General features: G+C 37.1%; 1 protein-coding gene across 1 annotated transcript in view; it reads left to right on the top strand.

Annotated features, from left to right (window-relative positions):
* The first annotated feature begins 10649 nt into the window (after nt 1-10649).
* LOC149409285 (salivary endonuclease-like) overlaps nt 10650-22775 on the top strand; it is a 29800-nt gene continuing 17674 nt past the window's right edge. Inside the window, exons 1-6 of the mRNA XM_089649991.1 lie at nt 10650-10884; nt 12032-12219; nt 12985-13279; nt 13402-13655; nt 14193-14348; nt 16203-16437. Of these exons, the coding sequence (XP_089506117.1) occupies nt 10650-10884; nt 12032-12219; nt 12985-13279; nt 13402-13655; nt 14193-14348; nt 16203-16437 (1363 nt within the window). The remainder of the gene's footprint in view (nt 10885-12031; nt 12220-12984; nt 13280-13401; nt 13656-14192; nt 14349-16202; nt 16438-22775) is intronic.

Genomic DNA, 22775 nt, shown 5'->3' with positions numbered 1-22775 from the left:
TCGTAAATTATTTATATTACAAACTATGAAATATTTATATAAAAACAAAAATAATTTCAAAATAAATGAAAACAGAATGAGCAAAAGAACAAATAATATATTTTACACCCCCCAAACCAATACTAAATTAATGCAGACACATAGCAGTTTCATTGGTCCTCGTACATTTAACCTTCTACCACTACAAACTCAAATGATAAATAAAAAGATAGAATATATTAAAGAGGTAAAATTATGGCTAAATGAGGCATATCGTCGACGGCAATCCATCACCGCGTATGTAACATCACCGCGTAAGTCATCCTGAAATGCCATTCGACGGCGGTCATAAACCTACATCGTTGGGATTATTATAGGATTTTTTCAATGTAAGGAAATAGTCCTACAACGAAAATAGTATCACCGCGCATCTCATTTGCCTTCCGTTTGGGTAAAATCATCGCCTATCTCAGTCGTTGACCAACCGTCATTGCCGCAACGCGTTATTTCGCTGATTACAACAGTTTTTTTTTAAATTTATGTGTTTTCTGTTCATCGGATATCTTACAAAAGGTATGTATTATGAGACTAAGTAATTATATATTGCAAACATTGTTTTGTGCACACGGTAGACGTTATTATTAATCATTATGAACTTACGCGTTGATACACTTCGCAATGATTCGTTTCATTGTATCGGAAAACGTGAGATACGCGCTGATTCATTCTTTTTTGATTTGTCCTTTTTAATTTTTGTGACTTTACTAATAATTATATATTATACTTTACTATTACTTTACTAATAGTATATGGCGAAACAAATATATTAATTTATTTTTTATTTCTGTAACAAAATGTTCGATTCTAGCGATGACGAGTTATTTGTTGATGCCATGTGCAAAGAACTCGGAATAAATACATTATCTGACAAACAGGGCAGTGGAAAAAAAGTTGGTGAATGTTCTACAAATGAAAATATAGAAAACGTTGATATAAATAATTTGGAATTTTCTATCGTTGATTATTCCCAAAATCAGCCACCAACAACAGAAGACAGTGCGGAGTTGATTTCTCCTTCGGAAACAATAGCATCCCCATCAAATCGGCCGAGTGATGGCGACATACACGCAGATTCATCAAGATTATTAAACAAAAAATTGAGGATGCAAGGGAAAGATTATTTAGGTTACAGAAGAAGTTTACTGCAAGATGGGAAATTCAACATGGTACACAATGTGCCTAAAGAAGCTCGTCAAATGGGTCCAGCTTGCAAATCCAAAATGTGCATTCGATCAAAACTACCAAACTGTCCCAAACTTAACCAAGGTTTTAGAGAATCTATTTTCCAAATTTTTTGGTCAAAACTAAATTGGGATCAGAGAAAACAATTTGTTGCATCTAATATAATGAAAAAAGAACCCAAACAAAGAAGATCGGAAACAAGTGCTTCTCTTAGACAAGGCACGTTGGTGTATTTTTTGCCCATTGAAAATATTACAGCCCAAGTTTGCAAAATGTCGTTTTTGAATACCCTGGGGATTAAAGAATGGACCGTGAGGTATTGGGCAGAAAAATCAGAATCTGCAATGATTCCGATGTCATCCATGACGAATCAGAACAGGCGATGAACAACAGGAGAAAATTCTAAAAAAATGTTATTACTGAAGTTTTTTCACGATCTTCCAAAACTCGAATCGCACTATTGTCGTAAATCTACAAAAAAGCTGTACTTAGAACCAATAATCAAAAGCTTGGCTCAACTGTATGATATTTATTTAGATTATTGTAAGGAAAATGTAGGAAGTCCCATGAGTCGCAGAACTTTCGAAAATGTGTTTAAAAAAGATCGGTGTGACACATGTTGTGGTCACGACGTTGGGAATATTAGCGATGCGGTTTGGAAAAGACACATCGTACGTAAAAATAAGGCACATGAAGAAAAAGTTAAAGATAAGCAGCTGGCAAAGGAAGGAAAGTGCCTCGTTTTTACTCACGATTTGCAAGCAGTCAAATTGGCGCCAAATTTAAACGCAAGTGCAATTTATTACAAGACGAAATTATGTGTGCATAATTTTACCGTCTTTAATTTGGCAAGTAAGGCTGTAATGACATATTGGTTTGACGAAACCCACGCCGGACTGGAGGAATCTGTATTCACCTCCTGCATTATTGATTACATTGTAGGGGGATTAAACAAAGCCCCTGCTCGTCCAGTTATAATTTATAGCGATGGATGCGGCTATCAAAATAGGAATGTCATCCTCAGTAATGCTTTGCTTCGTCTCTCCATGAAATTCAACATCATCATTACACAAAAATTCTTAGAGAAGGGACATACCTACATGGAATGTGATTCAGTACATAGTAGAATCGAAAATAAATTAAAAAAAAACAAGAAATATACCTACCAAGTCAGTATGCTCAAGTCACTAAAGAAAAACTCCTAATAAACCATACGACGTTCAAATACTGACATTCGAATTCTTTTTGAATTATGCACAAAAAACTACTTTTTTATACGATTCAATTACTATAATGATATTATATACCTAACTCCCAACAAGAATAAATTTCCGCGTAAGTCTAAACTTTTGCCGTATTTTACTGAACATCACCGCTTAAGTCATTTATTATTTTATTTTCGGTTAAAAACGTATATGTGTTTAAATACATAATTGTAAAGACAATTGAACATGAAAAATAAAATGATTTGCCTCGATTTCTCGATGTAAATATATTAAGAAAAGTGGTTTTATGTCTCTCCTGAAAAGTGGCCAAATATGATTTACGCGGTGATGGATTGCCGTTGACGATATATTGAAACGCTTTTACTATAAATTTATTGATCCTTTCTACAACTCACTTGCTGAAACTTTATAAACTATTGTACATAATGTTTTCTCTTTACTTTTATAATAACTATAAACAAAAAAAAACTTTTCTACTAATGTATATTATACTTTAGGTACTTGAAATATAGTAATCGTTTTATATTACCCACACTCAGGCAGTGCTTTAGTGGGTTTTCATTTCTTGTGTATACTATTTGGTATTATATATTGTGTTATTATATACTATCTATTAATATGTATAATATGTGTAAAGAAATGCAAATAAATAAAGTAATAAAAAAAAATAAAAAAAACATTATTTCTTCTAATTTGATTTTGGATTCATATTTTTGAAATTTGTTTTGATTTTTCAGGACATATTTCAGGCTTTGAAGTAAAAATAGTTTACGGAGATTGAATAGTTGAGATTCCTTGTACAATTTATCAGTTGAAAATGTCCTTTTTTATTATATATAACCTTGATAATATGATTTTGTACTATTTGTAGTGGTGTTATAAATGTATCTAGTGCGCCACCCCAACCTAATATACCGTACATAATTGAGGATTGCACTAGAGAAAATTAAATCATTTTCAATTTGTCAACATTGAGTACTTCCTTAAGTCTATAAAATATGTATGTCAGATATCTTAATTTAGAAACGGTGTTATTTATTTGTGGTTGCCAGTTTAAATTTGTGTCAATATATATACCCAAGTATTTTATCTTTTCAATTTTTCCAAGTTCAAAGCAAGAGGTGCATGTTACTTTATTACAGTTAGCATTATGTTATCTAATTTTAAGGGTATTGGGAGGTTTGTTTTTACTGTTTTTATAAAAAGTTAGATAAAATGTTTTATTATAGTTTAAGAAAAGTCTATTACAAGTTAGCCATGATAAAACATATGAAATACATTTTGTTGCATTTAAAAAAATTTCAGGCCAGGATTTTCCATTTACTATTATTGCTGTATCATCAGCGTAAGATACAATTTTACCAGGGATTACAACATTACATAAATCATTAATATATATTAGAAACACAATTGGGCCAAGCACAGTCCCCTGTGGTACTCCATTTTTTATCACTGTTTCTGTGCTATAAAAATTCCCTATTTTTGTTTTTTTGTAATCTGTCTTTGAGATAGTTAGTGAGAACTTTTAGTGCATCTTTTTTGAAACCTATTTGATTAATTTTGTTTATGAGTAGATTGTGATTTATAGTATCAAACGCTTTTCTTAAGTCTAGAAATATCGCTAGACTTTTTTTATTTTGATCAGCAGATGCGTATAAATTTTTTGTCAGATCGAATATTGCATCTTGAGTGCTTAATTTACTTCTGAAGCCATATTGATTTTCGGACAGAATATTGTATTGTTCAAGGTATTTCATAACTCTATTTTTGATACATTTTTCAAATATTTTTGAAAGGTTTGAAACTAAGGAGATAGGTTTGTAATTGTCTTCTATGTGCGTGTCACCCGATTTGTGAATTGGTATTATAGTGGAGATTTTAAATTGTTCTGGGAAATACCCCTCTTTTAGGGATATATTATAAATATTTTGCAAAGGAGTTAAAATATATTTTTTTTAGATAAATTATCAATTCCTGAAGAATTAGTTGGTTTTAGGCTGTCAATGTGTTTTTCAATTTCATTTGCTGTAATAGGTGTAAAATATTCTAATGAGTTAATTGAATTGTTTGTTGGTACCAAAAGCAGAGATAAGTCAACGGGCGCTGTATTAGCAATCCTACTGGATGATTCAAGTACTTGGTCTACTACATTTGTGAAGAAGTTGTTAAAGGTCTTTGCAATGTCAGATTTGTCAGTTATAATATTGTTATTTATTTTAATCTTCTTCACCTCAGTTGATGCTATTCTTTTTTTATTCGTTATTTCGTTAATAATATTCCACGTTTTTTTTGGTATCATTATTTGCATTATCAATTTTTTCACCATAGTATTTTTTTTTACAACTTCTTATTAACCTATTTAGTAAATTTCTATACAGTAAATATTTTGTTTTCATGAAGGACATTGTTCTGACATTGTTTTTTTGACAGGCTCTTTGATAATTTAGCATCTCTCTGTATAGTTTATCTCTTTGTTTGATGGAGACTATTATTCCTACAGTTTTCCAAGGCTTAATTATTTTTTTTCTCTTAAATATAACAATTTTATTTGTACTTTTTGAAATATATTCTTGGAGAGTTTTATAAAACGATTCTAATGCTGAATGTGGGTTTGATATTGATAGAATTTGGTCCCAATTTTCCAAAAGAAGTAGATTATTTAATGCGAGGTAATTAATATTATTTTTTTCAACTGTTTCAGAATTTTCTTTTAAATTTTTCAGTTAAGATGTTGTGTCCGTAAAATGTTGGGTAATGATCAGTAATGTATGTTATTAGAGTTGAAGATGTTGTTTTAAAGTGTTTGTGTGATTTAACAAATATGTGATCTAGAGTCGTGGAGTTATTCAGATTTTCTCTAGTTGGTGAGTTTATGTATGACTGATATCCAGCACACGACAAACAATCTAAGTACTCATTTATTCAGTTTGTTCTTTTGTTATTTTCATTAATGTTTATATTGACATCACCGGTTAATATTGCAAAGTTGAAGTTATTTCTGTTAGTCATTTTTAAAAGCGAATTAAGTTCGTTAGTGAAGAGAGATTCATTTAGTGAAGGTGATCTATAGATAGATATTAGCAGGTAATTATAATTGTTATGGTTAAATGTTAATTTAATTGCATTTGCTGTTTTAAAATCTAAAATTTCGAAAGCAGTTTCATTTTGTAAAATAGTCTCTCTGACGAGACACAATCTTAAACACCATGGAGTAAAACGAACTACACACGAAATAATTTACAATCGTTAGTAAAGCTAAGGTTAAGAAGCTTAATTTTATTTAATATTTTTTGGAAGCAGCTCCGACTCACACAGCTCGTTCATCTGAGAACGTTAAAAGTGTATCTCCATTTTGAAGAGAAAGTGAAAATACGGCCAACAAGAACGAAACTATGGATGTGTTGAAGAACGATAATGCCGGCTACAAATGACTGACATTTCGCAAAAAAGATACTCAATACCCAGACCAAGCTATCCTTGTTTAATAGCCAGAAATGATAAAACTCTACTACATCGCAATCAATTAGCTGACTCTCGCAGTGAACTCGAGCCGGGGATGTTGAATGATGAAACTGATCTCTCAAACAAATATATTTATTCATCATCAAAGTTTCGCTTAACGACAACGGATGCGCTGTAACCGAAGGTACATAAAACTGAAACATACCCATTATTCTCACTAAATATTGTATTCATATTCGTTTTTTAAGACATCTTCTGAAAGTAAAGCAAAATGGGTGAATTGTTATTAACATTGTGAATTTGATTTTTGGAATATGGTTATATTATTTCATTTGTGTTTGTTGTCTTTGATTTTTTAATGCTTTATTCTTTGTACCTTCGAGCCTTTCAGATAATTATTGTGACAATAATAATACTACATCAGTTTTCGAAATTGTACAAAAAAATCTAATTATTATTCCACGTACCCACCTTCCTATGATAGTCAGCGAAAAATAATAAATTAATGTTATAACTTATAAGTGCACATATTTCAACTAATAAAATAATAATATTATAAATGCGGGGAATTTTAAATGCGGGGATAAAACTGTTGTGAATAAATTATTGTAGCAGTGCGTACTTCTGGACGGGCAGTTCCTACCCGATTATTATAAACATTGGTCAACATTCTACAATTGGCACTACTGTTTCGAGCTATGAGTGCGGAGAGCACTTCGTCGAGCTCAGTTGCTTGCTGGACTCGGTAGCCTACGGTGTGTTCGTGCGACGCTGGAACAATTAGGGTCTACTGTGCAAACTACGAAAGGTCTTTTTCACTTATAACTTTTTAACAATGTACTTATAATTCAAATAGGGATTACTCATTTTAACTTCTTGCGTAGTTATTTTATAACTCGCTGGCGCCCGCTCAGACATTCCTTACAAGATTTAAGTGTTTTAAATTTATTAATGTCACATGTTCGTTAGTCAAAAATTTTATCAAGATGGCGTTAAATTCATGTACATTCTTGACACGCCCTGAGATAAGTTGTTTGATAGAGTCTCATGTTTATTTTATTTGATTAATTATTTTAATAATTGTTTTAATAAATTAGCGTCTGTTGATATTTAAAATATTCTATTATTTAATCATCCTTATCAGTTCTCATCACTACCTACCTACATTGAGTTAGTGCGTGTGCGTAGATGACTAGATAATTGTATTCGGTAATTTACCAATTAATGTCACAATCGAAAGACCCATCATTAATTTATACAATGAATCTCTTCATCACCCACCCATTGGCAATAAATGTTACAAATGAAGGAACTGCCCGTCCAGAAGTACGCACTGCTACATTATGACAATATTTTATATATCACCCAAGTAATAAATCATAACAGACACAGCAAGCATTACTTAATTAATCGCAACGCGAAAGGATTAAGTTTTTTGATTAGCTCATTAAAGATAATATATGTAGTAGACTGCCAGTGTTATATCAGTTGCGAATGCATCAAGAATCATCCAGGGGGTAGGTAGATGGGCAGTACCTAAGGTGTGCTCTAGTACATTCCCATACTATTCAATTTGCACCAAAGAACGTTCCCGAACATTTTAGTTACTATCGCTACATTATGTTGCCGAGTACAAATGAGGATCTCTGACCAGACACGTGCTGACTCACATTGGAGAAAAACCGTTTTCATGTTTTTAGTACAACTATTCTTCTTCTCTTGAGGGCAGTCTGACGAGCCACATGCTGACTCACAGTGGAAAAAACCTTTTGTATGTGCTGAGTTCAACAATTCATGTTTTTGGAAGGGAAGTGTAGACTGAATGTTGTAGAATTGAAATTCCTAAGGCGCATGTATAATAAAACCATGAATGATTGTATAAGAAATGTGGAGATCCGCAAAGAGTGCAAGGCTGAAGTAAGCGTAATGAGTAAGATTAAGAAAGTGATGATTAGATGGTTTGGGCATGTAGAGCGAATGAACGAAAAAAGGCATGTTAGTAGAATATATGCAAATGTGAATGGTAGCAGAAGTTGGGGACGCCCGAGGAAGACATGACACGATCAAGTGAATCAGGTACTTGAGTCGGGCCATGTTAAGAGTCAGAATTATAGAAGAGAGAAGTGAAGAAGAGAAATTAAAGAATTATAGAAGTGGCCAAGACTGAGTTGTTTGGCGGTCCGTCCTCTCTGCTTCCCCCTGCGGGGAAAAAGCTTGATGGTTAGTAAGTTAGTTAGTTATGTTTGACGAAACACAGGTTGTGACACAGTGGAGAAAAACCGTGTTCCTGTTCTGAGTGCAACTATTCATGTTTTTCGAAAAGATGTTTGACAAAACACATGAGGACTCATAGTGGAGAAACACCATTTTCATGTTCTGAGTGCATGTTCTCAAAAGGGTAATCTGACAAATCACATACTGACTAACCGTGAAGGTCCACCTTTGTCATGGTACGAGTGAAACAAATAAAATTTCGAAAGGTTTTTTGACACAAGTTGTAATTCACAGAAGAGTGGGGAAAAGAGTTTTCATGATCTTAGTGCAATAATTTATAGCCTCGAAAAAGTTTTCTGACGAACCACATGCTGACTTGCAATAAAAAAATTCCGGAAAACATTTGTAATTAAAGATTTCAACTACACAGTTATTCTCACAAAATGTTATTTCAATGAGATGCACGGTAATGGTAAACATGAAAAAAGGAAAAATGACAGTAATAATATTCTCGGAAGCAGCTCCTTCTCTCTCACAGCTCGTACATCTGAGGACGTTAAAAGTTAATCTAAATTTTGAAGAAAAAATAATAATAATGTTGAAGAACAATGGTACCGGCCAATTGGCCGCCGAAATCCAGTCCAAGCTATCCTGAAACGAGCAAACCTTACTACATCGCAAGCAACGAACGATGCATTCGAACATCATCTCAGATACTCTTTCATAATTACATCTTTTATCATGATCCTTTACCGTACATACGCCTCAGGGATCTCATTTTCAATTCAAGTTTAATTTCGTCCTACTCTCAGAAACATACCTCACTGTTTTTCATTTATTTCAATTCATTTATTTGATTTCAATTAATTCAATGACTGCGCGATTAAATTTTAGTTTAAAACGATATTTTACCATAATTTAGAAATTGGCATGTATTACAAAATGTTACATAAAAAAACATTCGAAAAACCCAAATCTTATTATGACCACCCTGTATATAGTTTGTTGTAACGGACGATAAGTTGATACAATTTGCTGATAAAAGATTGAAATATTATTTATCTGTTGCATTTTCCAAGAAAAATTTGTATCGTTCTCTACAGTGTACATCTTTACGCACTCTTTGTGTTGAAATCTCCCGGAAAGACACTAAAATAACTTTGTGAAAAGCAGAATCACAAGTGAAGATATTTACTTTTGTTAACGCTAACGAACGAATGTATGGTATAAAAGCAATCACGTGATCATCCCGCTGTGCTGCCATTGGCTGTTTGGTCTGTTAGAGTAATACGCCCGTAACGGAGAGTTAGCATTTCACACATAGGCTAAGATATGGCTTGGATGTTGGATACATTTATATGAAATGTAATTTAACGGCCGGTTTAAAAATGAGGGTCATTTTGGTCAACGTGCGGATGTTGGATAAACACGCTCGAAGTATTGTTTAATTTTGGTGGACTTAAGACAAACTGCGTTTCAAAAACACATTAAAAATAAATATTGATTTTATTCACTTGTATCGCATAAATAAATGCTTTCTGAGTACAACTGCATACTTAACTCAATTTCGCTAAAAATGGTCTGTTGGATAAAAACGAACTAGAGCGACGTTTTCACTATCATTTAGAGAATTTCTTCCGGAAAATGTATGTACATAAAACATGCATATTATATTGCGCCCCTGAGGTGATAGCTCACAAAAGCGGCGCTACAAAAATTGTCCAATATTATTATTATTTGTAGAAAGTAGAGAAAACTCGATGTTTTTTAATCAAGTCGTAAAAATCTATATTATCAGGCGCTACATTGCTAACTCTGGCTAAACCTTGTGAGATACATCAAAATAATGTACAACGGAATTGTATATCTTAAAAAGGTCTGGAAGTCCGCGATGGCATGTGTCTTTCTCCAAAAGTTAACCCCCAGAACGCCGGGTACAAGTCAGAGAGTAAAAATTAAAGTAAAAACAATCAGATCCATGTACAAGTAGGAATCAGGATTAGTAATGAAATCTCCCTTTGCCAGATCTGATATCTCAATATGATCGTGTAGGTGGAACCAATGAATGAGAAAACGTTATTTTCTAAATGTTTCCAAAGTTAGGTAAAGTCTGCTAGTAGCCATAAAGTAGAAAACGTTTTTTTAAGTAAATTATGGTTTTCTTTATTCAAAATTAAATATGTGATGACGTTTAAGTTTTTTAAGTCCAATAATTTTCCCAAAATTGACAGTTGTACAGAGGATTGTTTCTATCTAAATTATTTAAATCGCAATATTTGAAAGCAAAATTAACTAAGTATAATATTTTGTTGTGAATTCAAAAAATATCATTTGTAATAAGACAAAGACAAATACAAAATTAAACTAAATATTAAAATAACAAGTGATTTTTAGCAAAAAATTTAAATGAAAAAAGAAAATCGGTTATCAATAGAAAATATCAGAAACTTGTTAAAAACATTTGAAAATTATCCATTCATTAATTAAAATTAGAAATTAAATTTAAAATTGGTAAACTTTAACAAAATGTGGCCGAGGAGTATTTTGATTTTGGTATGTTTATTGGCATTTCTGGTATCGGTGAGAACATACGATGTGCCAGAAATTGTCAGGTCCTTGGAGCTGGAAGGAGTTCCATTCGAGAACCTTCCGACACCCGAAGAACAGATGTTTCGCTTGTCAGAGGAGGAATTTCAAGACTATTTCGAGTTTTGGATGCACCTCAAAAGGCAGAGCACGACGGGTTTGCCACACGTTCGAGGTTGGTAGCAATAACGTGATTGATAAGTTGGTTTTTCAGGAGGTCCTGAAGAAAATAATTTCACTCAGGGGCTACGTCATCTTTGAGGGTGGTCTGTGGGGGGGTCTTTTAATGAAAGGAAAAAGGGGTGGGTAAGAATCTAGGGATCAGTGCGTCCAAGAGTGACGAACATTTAAATCAATACCCCCCGCTGCGGTGTAAGACAAGGGTCTCCCTGAACCAGCCTCTCCCGATCCCAGGCGCATCCGCCGCCAAGACCTAAACACACCTCGTCAAATCACTAAACGCAACGAACCACTTGGTGTGGACCTACGGCAAAGGTTTAGAGTGATTTGTTTTTGGGGTATTGTGCCGTGTTGCGCTACTTCCTTATTTAGTAATCTTGTAATTTGATTAAACATCTGCCCTTATGATGAACACTGCAATTCTGTCCGAAACGTTGGCTAAAGAAGGAGGTAGCGCAACACGCCATAATACCCGGGCCCTTTACACTTTATGAAAACTAGATGGAGCCCCCGTGGCTGAGCTGATCACTTGACATTATATGTTTTTCCTTCTCAGAAGCTCCACTCCTTCTTTCTTTGAAAGACCCTCCAGACAAAGGTATTCTTACCGCATGAGGAAACCCTATCAAGTGCCCCCCACTGTTGAATTTGGCAGTTACCTCTGGTCTGGAGCACCAAAATACCTAAAAAAAACCCTAGACTGCTGAAACGGGCGGTCCGTAGATTCGGTCATAGATTCCCCTATCTTAAAAAACTGATCGCAACCTTTAGAGCAAAGGCGTTAAGTAGGCATGCTGTCCTCGTTCTACCGGAATTACAATTGAAAATGCTCTGAGGATCTAGCGCTGATGATCTCTTCATCACCCGCGGCCAACACATTGCCATTTGTTACATGAGAACGGGTCGCTTCTACGACTCGTTCTTGAGTTCAACAACTTGGCTGAGGAACGATTTGCCTGCTTCTGTGTTTCCTCCCTTCTACAACATGGATATTTTTAAGACCCACGTTCGCTCCTTCCTCTCCTCCAAAAAACTCTCCACACGGCATTGATGACATAGGCCCTAAGGAATAAATTTCTCTCAGTGTGTTCCTACTTAATTTTTTGTGCCTCTCCAACACCATAATTTGTTGACGGTTCCAGCCCGATGCTCCGTACCACTTCATAGCTTCAATCCGTCCCGGCCGCAACCTGTTTACGTCTCCAACGGTTCTCTGCTAACTACCAACGGCAACGGGTATCTGGTGTTCCCGTACGGTGGTGCAGTCACCGTTGCTTGTCCAGGAAGCTACCTAGTGCACCCCAGTGCCACCGTGCTGAAGACGGAGGCGGTGAGACACTCAATCCAACCTCACCAAAATTAATATTACATAATATAACATAAACTAAACTATCCTAGCTTCACTTAACCTTAAGATTACCATGTCTCCAGCGCTTTCCTGATGCACCCATTGCTAAAGACGGAAGCAGTAAGTGTCTTGGTGGGCGGTGAAAGACACATCCCAACCTAACTTAACATGATATCACATAACCTTACAACCTCACCCAAACGAAACTATCCTAGTATCACTTAACATAAAGAATACCATGTCTCCAACGATTTCCTGGTGTTCCTGAGATCCATTGCTAAAGATGGAAGCAGTAAGTGACTTGGGGGCGGTGGAAGACACATCCCAAACATTACATAACACCACCTAACGTTACCTAAAAATAATGCACCGTGCAGAAGACGAATTTCAGCGAAAATAAATCCAATCTAACCTCATTTAACCTAACCAAAATATGTCCAAAAGTTTGCAGCTTAAGAATTTTAATTTTGTCGCCGAAAACCTTTATTTTATTCAAATTTATTTAAACATGTTGATATCATTTTATTCCGACATTCTGAAATTTTGCACACTTGACTTTCAAAACAAGAGGAAAGTCACTGTCTACATTAGATTTCTAAAAAAAATTAATAAAGCCCAGGAATTCAAATAGTTGACAGATGTATGTTATTATTATTTGTAGTAATAAGTATTGCCTGTACAAAGTGTCTAAATATTTAGTGAGTGTTCCGTGCTGACCCCAACATGTAATTAGTAGCACTTGTTCAGGTCTTCCTTTGCACTGGAGGGACGTTGTTCTCCAGTCCCAGCTGGCTTCCCTCGCCAGCCGATTTCAACTCCTTGTCCTGCTTCGCCGACCCGTCTGCCTTGGAGATTCAAGCCGGTGCATGTGACGGCGGGGACTTTGCCGTCAGCGTCGGGCTAAACGTATCCGGCTCACTCCACGAGCTGTACTCGAGCTGCTTCCAGCGCCGAGAAGCCCAGCCGTCGTACGTGACGTACAGGCAGGAGCCCGAGAACTCGGACTTCATGATAAAGGTGCCGCGGCCATTCTTCATCCAAGGTGAGGTGGGAAGGGCAAGGTCAAAGAGGGAAGGGAAGAATTTGTTTTAAAATTTTCTACAATAATACTAGGAAATCAGAATAAAACAAATCACACTTAGAAAGATATATTTTTTCTTTCAGACCAGAAGTTCTTCACAGACCTCGACATGAACCGCCTCTTTTCGCGCGGCTCTCAGCTAGCCGCCTTCGACTACACGCTTGGCTCTGGCATGGGTAACCAGTACATCAGCAATTCCAACTTTATCAACCGTGGCCACCTGGCGGCTAAGACGGACTTCTCCCTGGCCGCCGGGCAGAGAGCCACTTTCTCCTTCCTCAACGTGGCACCGCAGTGGGAGAACTTCAACGGGGGTAATTGGAATACTCTAGAGCAGGTAATTTCTCTTTCATTGTAGTCTCTTGGTGAACTTCAATGCGGGCAATTAGAACACCCTAAAGCATGTGACTTCTCTTTCAATGTATTCCCTTTGTGAACTTCAACAGGGGTAATTGGAACCTTAACGTGGTCAATTGGAACACTCTAGAGCAGATGATTTCTCTTTCAATGTGCCTAGTCCCTTGGTGAACTTCAAGAGGGGAAATTGAACATTCTATAGTAGGTTACTTTTGTTTCAATGTAGCACCTTGTAACATGATAAACGAATACTAAAGGTTTTGGTTTTTTCCTTCATTTATCTTTACTTTTCTTTAATGTTCTATTCATAGAATAAATAAAAAAGTAGTCTTGCCTTCCATTCAAATTAAAAATTGTAACATTTGTCGCCATTGACTTTTGGTTCTTATCCATTTTAGTCTCTCTTGCGGGTCATTTAGCCTGACCTTAAATATCATCATCCCATTTGAATTTCGTAATCATGGTTAAGCACAGTTTTGCCTATTTATTAAAACGACTTCACTTTCATCTTTTCCAGGACCTGAAGAGGAGGATTGCTCGCCAAGGCGCCAGGACGAAGATCTATACCGGCACCCTGAGGATACTGAAGTTGCGGGACGACAGAGGTAATCTGCAGAATATGTACCTCAGTCTGGAAGATATGAAGGTGCCCATTCCTCTCTGGTTCTATAAGGTAACATCAAACTTTACAGCAAGTCATTTCTTTTCCATATAAACACTACCTTGGTATACAGAAAACATGGACGCTAAATATGCACTTTTTATTTTTAAAATACTTTTCAAGGGCACTGTATAAATATATTCTCTCTCTTATTTCTGTATATCCTAACATTGAAATCTAAAGAAATATGGCTACCGTAATACGTGCATGTGCCTAGTATGGTGGTTGTAGAAACAGAAAAACCGTAATCATTTAAATTTTTATGAATAAAAAAACACAAAAAAATAAATAATTAAATAATTAATACTAGAACTACTGACTTAAAACTAGTGACTTACATCTAAGACTTATATCTAGTGACTTATGACTAAGATAATAATGAGAAGTAAATATTTCAGTTTCCGGAAATGGAAAATAATGCATTTTATTAATTACTAACTGACGTGAACCCGGCGTTGCTTGACTTTTATCTACTATCTGTAAATATAATATCCATAACCTGTAGGAAGATATTCTCTAAATGATAGTGAAAACCCTATCAAACTCCGTTGCATACTTTAGAACAGAGGTTCCCAAAGTGTTCTATATGGAAAATAATGCATTTTATTAGTTACTAACTGACGTGAACCCGGCGTTGCTTGACTTTTATCTACTATCTGTAAATATAATATCCATAACCTGTAGGAAGATATTCTCTAAATGATAGTGAAAACCATATCAAACTCCGTTGCATACTTTAGAACAGAGTTTCCCAAAGAGGTCTATATGGACCCCAGGGGTCGATATCGGCTTGCGGGGGGTCTATGTCAGCGAGAATAAAACTTGGGGGTACACGAGATTCAAATGGGGGTACATATTACCCATTTACCTCAAGTCAACATTTAGTAGTTCCGTAAATGACACAATAAACCTAACACAAATATAATAGAGTGAGAAATTACTTATTTGATATTTGTATTTTTATATTTCGTAAGGTTGTCAATTGAGGTATATAAATATAGTCTACGTTCTTTTTCTCGTCAGAATTAATATATTCAAGCAAAACATTGCACATTGGAAGCCACGAATTTTCCTAGTTCCCCAACTTGTTTTTGAAAAACGTCCAGGACGTTTAACATTTAAATGCACTTCACACAGAATTCAAAACTAAGTTTGAGGACATTTTGATTAAATGACTGGAAATGGAACGTTAAAGAATCGCATATCATGTGACAAGAAGAACTGACCGGTATAAGCATCGACAAAGAACTTAAGGAGCAGTTCTGTGGGGCTAGCTACAGAAATAAATTCCCGTTTCTTATCCTGCTTCATTTTCATTTGGTGTAATACTTCACAAGGGCACCCCTGTCGGCACAGTGTAAAGGTAGAGAAACTATACCGCCACCCGGTTGTTGGACAGTCAGGGGATGGGAATCTTCTAACGAAAAAGAGAAATGATTATCTCATGGGACGTTAATAGTTTTTGGAAAATTCAATATTCGGCAGACAGGGGGGGTCTATGGAAAAAAATATATTTGGCAAGTGGTCTACGGGGAAAAAATGTTTGGGAACCTCTGGTTTAGAAAAACTAAGCGGAAGAACAGACAGATGCGGGTAGTGACTTTGTTTTATACTATTTAAAGATACCAATGTATTGTCATGGTTACGAATTTACTAAAAGCTTATCAGGAAACCAGCTTGTAATCATGTTTTCAGTTCATCATGATTCGGGATGTTCCAGAATGGACCTTCTTCGCGGATGGGGGATAGAGGGCTACCACACCATATAACTCCCTTGATCGTACGGGGACTCGTTTCTGCGTTTAGCGGCACGCACATATTGTCGAAGTTTTTTATAATGCTACCAATATTGATATTTCTTTTCAGTTGGTGTACGACCGTGCCAACAACAAGTCGGTCGTATTCCTCGGCCTGAACAATCCTTACGTCACGGCAGAGCAGGCTGAGCAGGAGCTGGAGCCGTGTCGCGATGTCTGCGCAGGCAATTCCGCCTTTCGCTGGCTGACCTGGCAGCCACGCGACATGAGGCGCGGTTACTCCATCTGCTGCGAAGTCGGCATCTTCCGGAGGGCCGTGCGGCATTTTCCAGACTTTGCGGCAGGTGAACTATTCACGTGATGGATTGTTTGATTTAAATAAACAATAATGAAGTATTCCTAAATTTTTAAAAATGCCCGTATCGAAAATCCTATCATGCATCAAAACATTATTCTTAAAAGAAGCAAAATTGACCTTGGTATTATTTTTGATAATAAATTAACCTTTGCTCCGAAAATAAATGAAATAAATAACAGTGCAATGATATGTTTGGTGTTTATTTTAGGTTGGTGAGAAGCAATCTAGAGTATAATTCGACAGTCCGGGCTCCACTGAATAAGATTCAACAACTAAATATAAAGAGAGGGCAGCGTAATTTTGTAACATTTATTAATTACTAGCTGACGTGTACCCGGCGTTGCTGGGGGTTATTCTTAGGTAATAGACATTTGCCATCCTGGACTTAGGTAATAGACATTTGCCATCCTGGACTTAGGTAATAGACATTTGCGATCCTGGACTTAGGTAATAGACATTTGCCATTCTGGACTTAGGTAATAGACATTTGCGATCCTGGACTTAGGTAATAGACATTTGCCATCCTGGACTTAGGTAATAGACATTTGCCATCCTGGACTTAGGTAATAGACATTTGCCATCCTGGACTAAGGTAATAGACATTTGCCATCCTGGACTTAGGTAATAGACATTTGCCATCCTGGACTTAGGTAATAGACATTTGCCATCCTGGACTTAGGTAATAGACATTTGCCATCCTGGACTTAGGTAATAGACATTTGCCATCCTGGACTTAGGTAATAGACATTTGCCATCCTGGACTTAGGTAATAGACATTTGCCATCCTGGACTTAGGTAATAGACATTTGCCATCCTGGACTAAGGTAATAGACATTTGCCATCCTGGACTTAGGTAATAGACATTTGCCATCCTGGACTTAGGTAATAGACATTTGCCATCCTGGACTTAGGTAATAGACATTTGCCATCTTGGACTTAGGTAATAGACATTTGCCATCCTGGACTTAGGTAATAGACATTTGCCATCCTGGACTTAGGTAATAGACATTTGCCATCCTGGACTTAGGTAATAGACATTTGCCATCCTGGACTTAGGTAATAGACATTTGCGATCCTGGACTTAGGTAATAGACATTTGCCATCCTGGACTTAGGTAATAGACATTTGCGATCCTGGACTTAGGTAATAGACATTTGCCATCCTGGACTTAGGTAATAGACATTTGCCATCCTGGACTTAGGTAATAGACATTTGCCATCCTGGACTTAGGTAATAGACATTTGCCATCCTGGACTTAGGTACTAGACATTTGCCATCCTGGACTTAGGTAATAGACATTTGCCATCCTGGACTTAGGTAATAGACATTTGCCATCCTGGACTTAGGTAATAGACATTTGCCATCCTGGACTTAGGTAATAGACATTTGCCATCCTGGACTTAGGTAATAGACATTTGCGATCCTGGACTTAGGTAATAGACATTTGCCATCCTGGACTTAGGTAATAGACATTTGCGATCCTGGACTTAGGTAATAGACATTTGCCATCCTGGACTTAGGTAATAGACATTTGCCATCCTGGACTTAGGTAATAGACATTTGCCATCCTGGACTTAGGTAATAGACATTTGCCATCCTGGACTTAGGTAATAGACATTTGCCATCCTGGACTTAGGTAATAGACATTTGCCATCCTGGACTTAGGTAATAGACATTTGCCATCCTGGACTTAGGTAATAGACATTTGCCATCCTGGACTTAGGTAATAGACATTTGCCATCCTGGACTTAGGTAATAGACATTTGCCATCCTGGACTTAGGTAATAGACATTTGCCATCTTGGACTTAGGTAATAGACATTTGCCATCCTGGACTTAGGTAATAGACATTTGCCATCCTGGACTTAGGTAATAGACATTTGCCATCCTGGACTTAGGTAATAGACATTTGCCATCCTGGACTTAGGTAAAAGACATTTGCCATCCTGGACTTAGGTAATAGACATTTGCCATCCTGGACTTAGGTAATAGACATTTGCCATCTTGGACTTAGGTAATAGACATTTGCCATCCTGGACTAAGGTTATAGACATTTGCCATCCTGGACTTAGGTAATAGACATTTGCCATCCTGGACTTAGGTAATAGACATTTGCGATCCTGGACTTAGGTAATAGACATTTGCCATCCTGGACTTAGGTAATAGACATTTGCCATCCTGGACTTAGGTAATAGACATTTGCGATCCTGGACTTAGGTAATAGACATTTGCCATCCTGGACTTAGGTAATAGACATTTGCCATCCTGGACTTAGGTAATAGACATTTGCCATCCTGGACTTAGGTAATAGACATTTGCCATCCTGGACTTAGGTAATAGACATTTGCCATCCTGGACTTAGGTAATAGACATTTGCCATCCTGGACTTAGGTAATAGACATTTGCCATCCTGGACTTAGGTAATAGACATTTGCCATCCTGGACTTAGGTAATAGACATTTGCCATCTTGGACTTAGGTAATAGACATTTGCCATCCTGGACTTAGGTAATAGACATTTGCCATCCTGGACTAAGGTAATAGACATTTGCCATCCTGGACTTAGGTAATAGACATTTGCGATCCTGGACTTAGGTAATAGACATTTGCCATCCTGGACTTAGGTAATAGACATTTGCCATCCTGGACTAAGGTAATAGACATTTGCCATCCTGGACTTAGGTAATAGACATTTGCCATCCTGGACTTAGGTAAAAGACATTTGCCATCCTGGACTTAGGTAATAGACATTTGCCATCCTGGACTTAGGTAATAGACATTTGCCATCCTGGACTTAGGTAATAGACATTTGCCATCCTGGACTTAGGTAATAGACATTTGCCATCCTGGACTTAGGTAATAGACATTTGCCATCCTGGACTTAGGTAATAGACATTTGCCATCCTGGACTTAGGTAATAGACATTTGCCATCTTGGACTTAGGTAATAGACATTTGCCATCCTGGACTTAGGTAATAGACATTTGCCATCCTGGACTTAGGTAATAGACATTTGCCATCCTGGACTTAGGTAATAGACATTTGCGATCCTGGACTTAGGTAATAGACATTTGCCATCTTGGACTTAGGTAATAGACATTTGCCATCCTGGACTTAGGTAATAGACATTTGCCATCCTGGACTTAGGAAATAGACATTTGCCATCCTGGACTTAGGTAATAGACATTTGCGATCCTGGACTTAGGTAATAGACATTTGCCATCCTGGACTTAGGTAATAGACATTTGCGATCCTGGACTTAGGTAATAGACATTTGCCATCCTGGACTTAGGTAATAGACATTTGCGATCCTGGACTTAGGTAATAGACATTTGCCATCCTGGACTTAGGTAATAGACATTTGCGATCCTGGACTTAGGTAATAGACATTTGCCATCCTGGACTTAGGTAATAGACATTTGCCATCCTGGACTTAGGTAATAGACATTTGCCATCCTGGACTTAGGTAATAGACATTTGCCATCCTGGACTTAGGTAATAGACATTTGCCATCCTGGACTTAGTTAATAGACATTTGCCATCCTGGACTTAGGTAATAGACATTTGCCATCCTGGACTTAGGTAATAGACATTTGCCATCCTGGACTTAGGTAATAGACATTTGCGATCCTGGACTTAGGTAATAGACATTTGCCATCCTGGACTTAGGTAATAGACATTTGCCATCCTGGACTTAGGTAATAGACATTTGCCATCCTGGACTTAGGTAATAGACATTTGCCATCCTGGACTTAGGTAATAGACATTTGCCATCTTGGACTTAGGTAATAGACATTTGCCATCCTGGACTTAGGTAATAGACATTTGCCATCCTGGACTTAGGTAATAGACATTTGCCATCCTGGACTTAGGTAATAGACATTTGCCATCCTGGACTTAGGTAATAGACATTTGCGATCCTGGACTTAGGTAATAGACATTTGCCATCCTGGACTTAGGTAATAGACATTTGCGATCCTGGACTTAGGTAATAGACATTTGCCATCCTGGACTTAGGTAATAGACATTTGCCATCCTGGACTTAGGTAATAGACATTTGCCATCCTGGACTTAGGTAAAAGACATTTGCCATCCTGGACTTAGGTAATAGACATTTGCCATCCTGGACTTAGGTAATAGACATTTGCCATCCTGGACTTAGGTAATAGACATTTGCCATCCTGGACTTAGGTAATAGACATTTGCCATCCTGGACTTAGGTAATAGACATTTGCCATCCTGGACTTAGGTAATAGACATTTGCCATCCTGGACTTAGGTAATAGACATTTGCCATCTTGGACTTAGGTAATAGACATTTGCCATCCTGGACTTAGGTAATAGACATTTGCCATCCTGGACTTAGGTAATAGACATTTGCCATCCTGGACTTAGGTAATAGACATTTGCGATCCTGGACTTAGGTAATAGACATTTGCCATCCTGGACTTAGGTAATAGACATTTGCGATCCTGGACTTAGGTAATAGACATTTGCCATCCTGGACTTAGGTAATAGACATTTGCGATCCTGGACTTAGGTAATAGACATTTGCCATCCTGGACTTAGGTAATAGACATTTGCCATCCTGGACTTAGGTAATAGACATTTGCCATCCTGGACTTAGGTAATAGACATTTGCCATCCTGGACTTAGGTAATAGACATTTGCCATCCTGGACTTAGGTAATAGACATTTGCCATCCTGGACTTAGGTAATAGACATTTGCCATCCTGGACTTAGGTAATAGACATTTGCCATCCTGGACTTAGGTAATAGACATTTGCCATCCTGGACTTAGGTAATAGACATTTGCCATCCTGGACTTAGGTAATAGACATTTGCCATCCTGGACTTAGGTAATAGACATTTGCCATCCTGGACTTAGGTAATAGACATTTGCCATCCTGGACTTAGGTAATAGACATTTGCCATCCTGGACTTAGGTAATAGACATTTGCCATCCTGGACTTAGGTAATAGACATTTGCCATCCTGGACTTAGTTAATAGACATTTGCCATCCTGGACTTAGGTAATAGACATTTGCCATCCTGGACTAAGGTAATAGACATTTGCCATCCTGGACTTAGGTAATAGACATTTGCCATCCTGGACTTAGGTAATAGACATTTGCCATCCTGGACTTAGGTAATAGACATTTGCCATCCTGGACTTAGGTAATAGACATTTGCCATCCTGGACTTAGGTAATAGACATTTGCCATCCTGGACTTAGGTAATAGACATTTGCCATCCTGGACTTAGGTAATAGACATTTGCCATCCTGGACTTAGGTAATAGACATTTGCCATCCTGGACTTAGGTAATAGACATTTGCCATCCTGGACTTAGGTAATAGACATTTGCCATCCTGGACTTAGGTAATAGACATTTGCCATCCTGGACTTAGGTAATAGACATTTGCCATCCTGGACTTAGGTAATAGACATTTGCCATCCTGGACTTAGGTAATAGACATTTGCCATCTTGGACTTAGGTAATAGACATTTGCCATCCTGGACTTAGGTAATAGACATTTGCCATCCTGGACTTAGGTAATAGACATTTGCCATCCTGGACTTAGGTAATAGACATTTGCCATCCTGGACTTAGGTAATAGACATTTGCCATCCTGGACTTAGGTAATAGACATTTGCCATCCTGGACTTAGGTAATAGACATTTGCGATCCTGGACTTAGGTAATAGACATTTGCCATCCTGGACTTAGGTAATAGACATTTGCCATCCTGGACTTAGGTAATAGACATTTGCCATCCTGGACTTAGGTAATAGACATTTGCCATCCTGGACTTAGGTAATAGACATTTGCCATCCTGGACTTAGGTAATAGACATTTGCCATCCTGGACTTAGGTAATAGACATTTGCCATCCTGGACTTAGGTAATAGACATTTGCCATCCTGGACTTAGGTAATAGACATTTGCGATCCTGGACTTAGGTAATAGACATTTGCCATCCTGGACTTAGGTAATAGACATTTGCGATCCTGGACTTAGGTAATAGACATTTGCCATCCTGGACTTAGGTAATAGACATTTGCCATCCTGGACTTAGGTAATAGACATTTGCCATCCTGGACTTAGGTAAAAGACATTTGCCATCCTGGACTTAGGTAATAGACATTTGCCATCCTGGACTTAGGTAATAGACATTTGCCATCCTGGACTTAGGTAATAGACATTTGCCATCCTGGACTTAGGTAATAGACATTTGCCATCCTGGACTTAGGTAATAGACATTTGCCATCCTGGACTTAGGTAATAGACATTTGCCATCCTGGACTTAGGTAATAGACATTTGCCATC

This window comes from Hesperophylax consimilis, unplaced genomic scaffold (assembly GCF_061612785.1).
Source record: "Hesperophylax consimilis isolate HC1 unplaced genomic scaffold, BYU_Hcon_1.0 scaffold_32, whole genome shotgun sequence".
NCBI classification, from domain to species: Eukaryota; Metazoa; Arthropoda; class Insecta; order Trichoptera; family Limnephilidae; genus Hesperophylax; species Hesperophylax consimilis.
The sequence above is the reverse complement of the archived record's forward strand: the minus strand, read 5'-3'. Positions and strand labels throughout refer to the sequence as shown.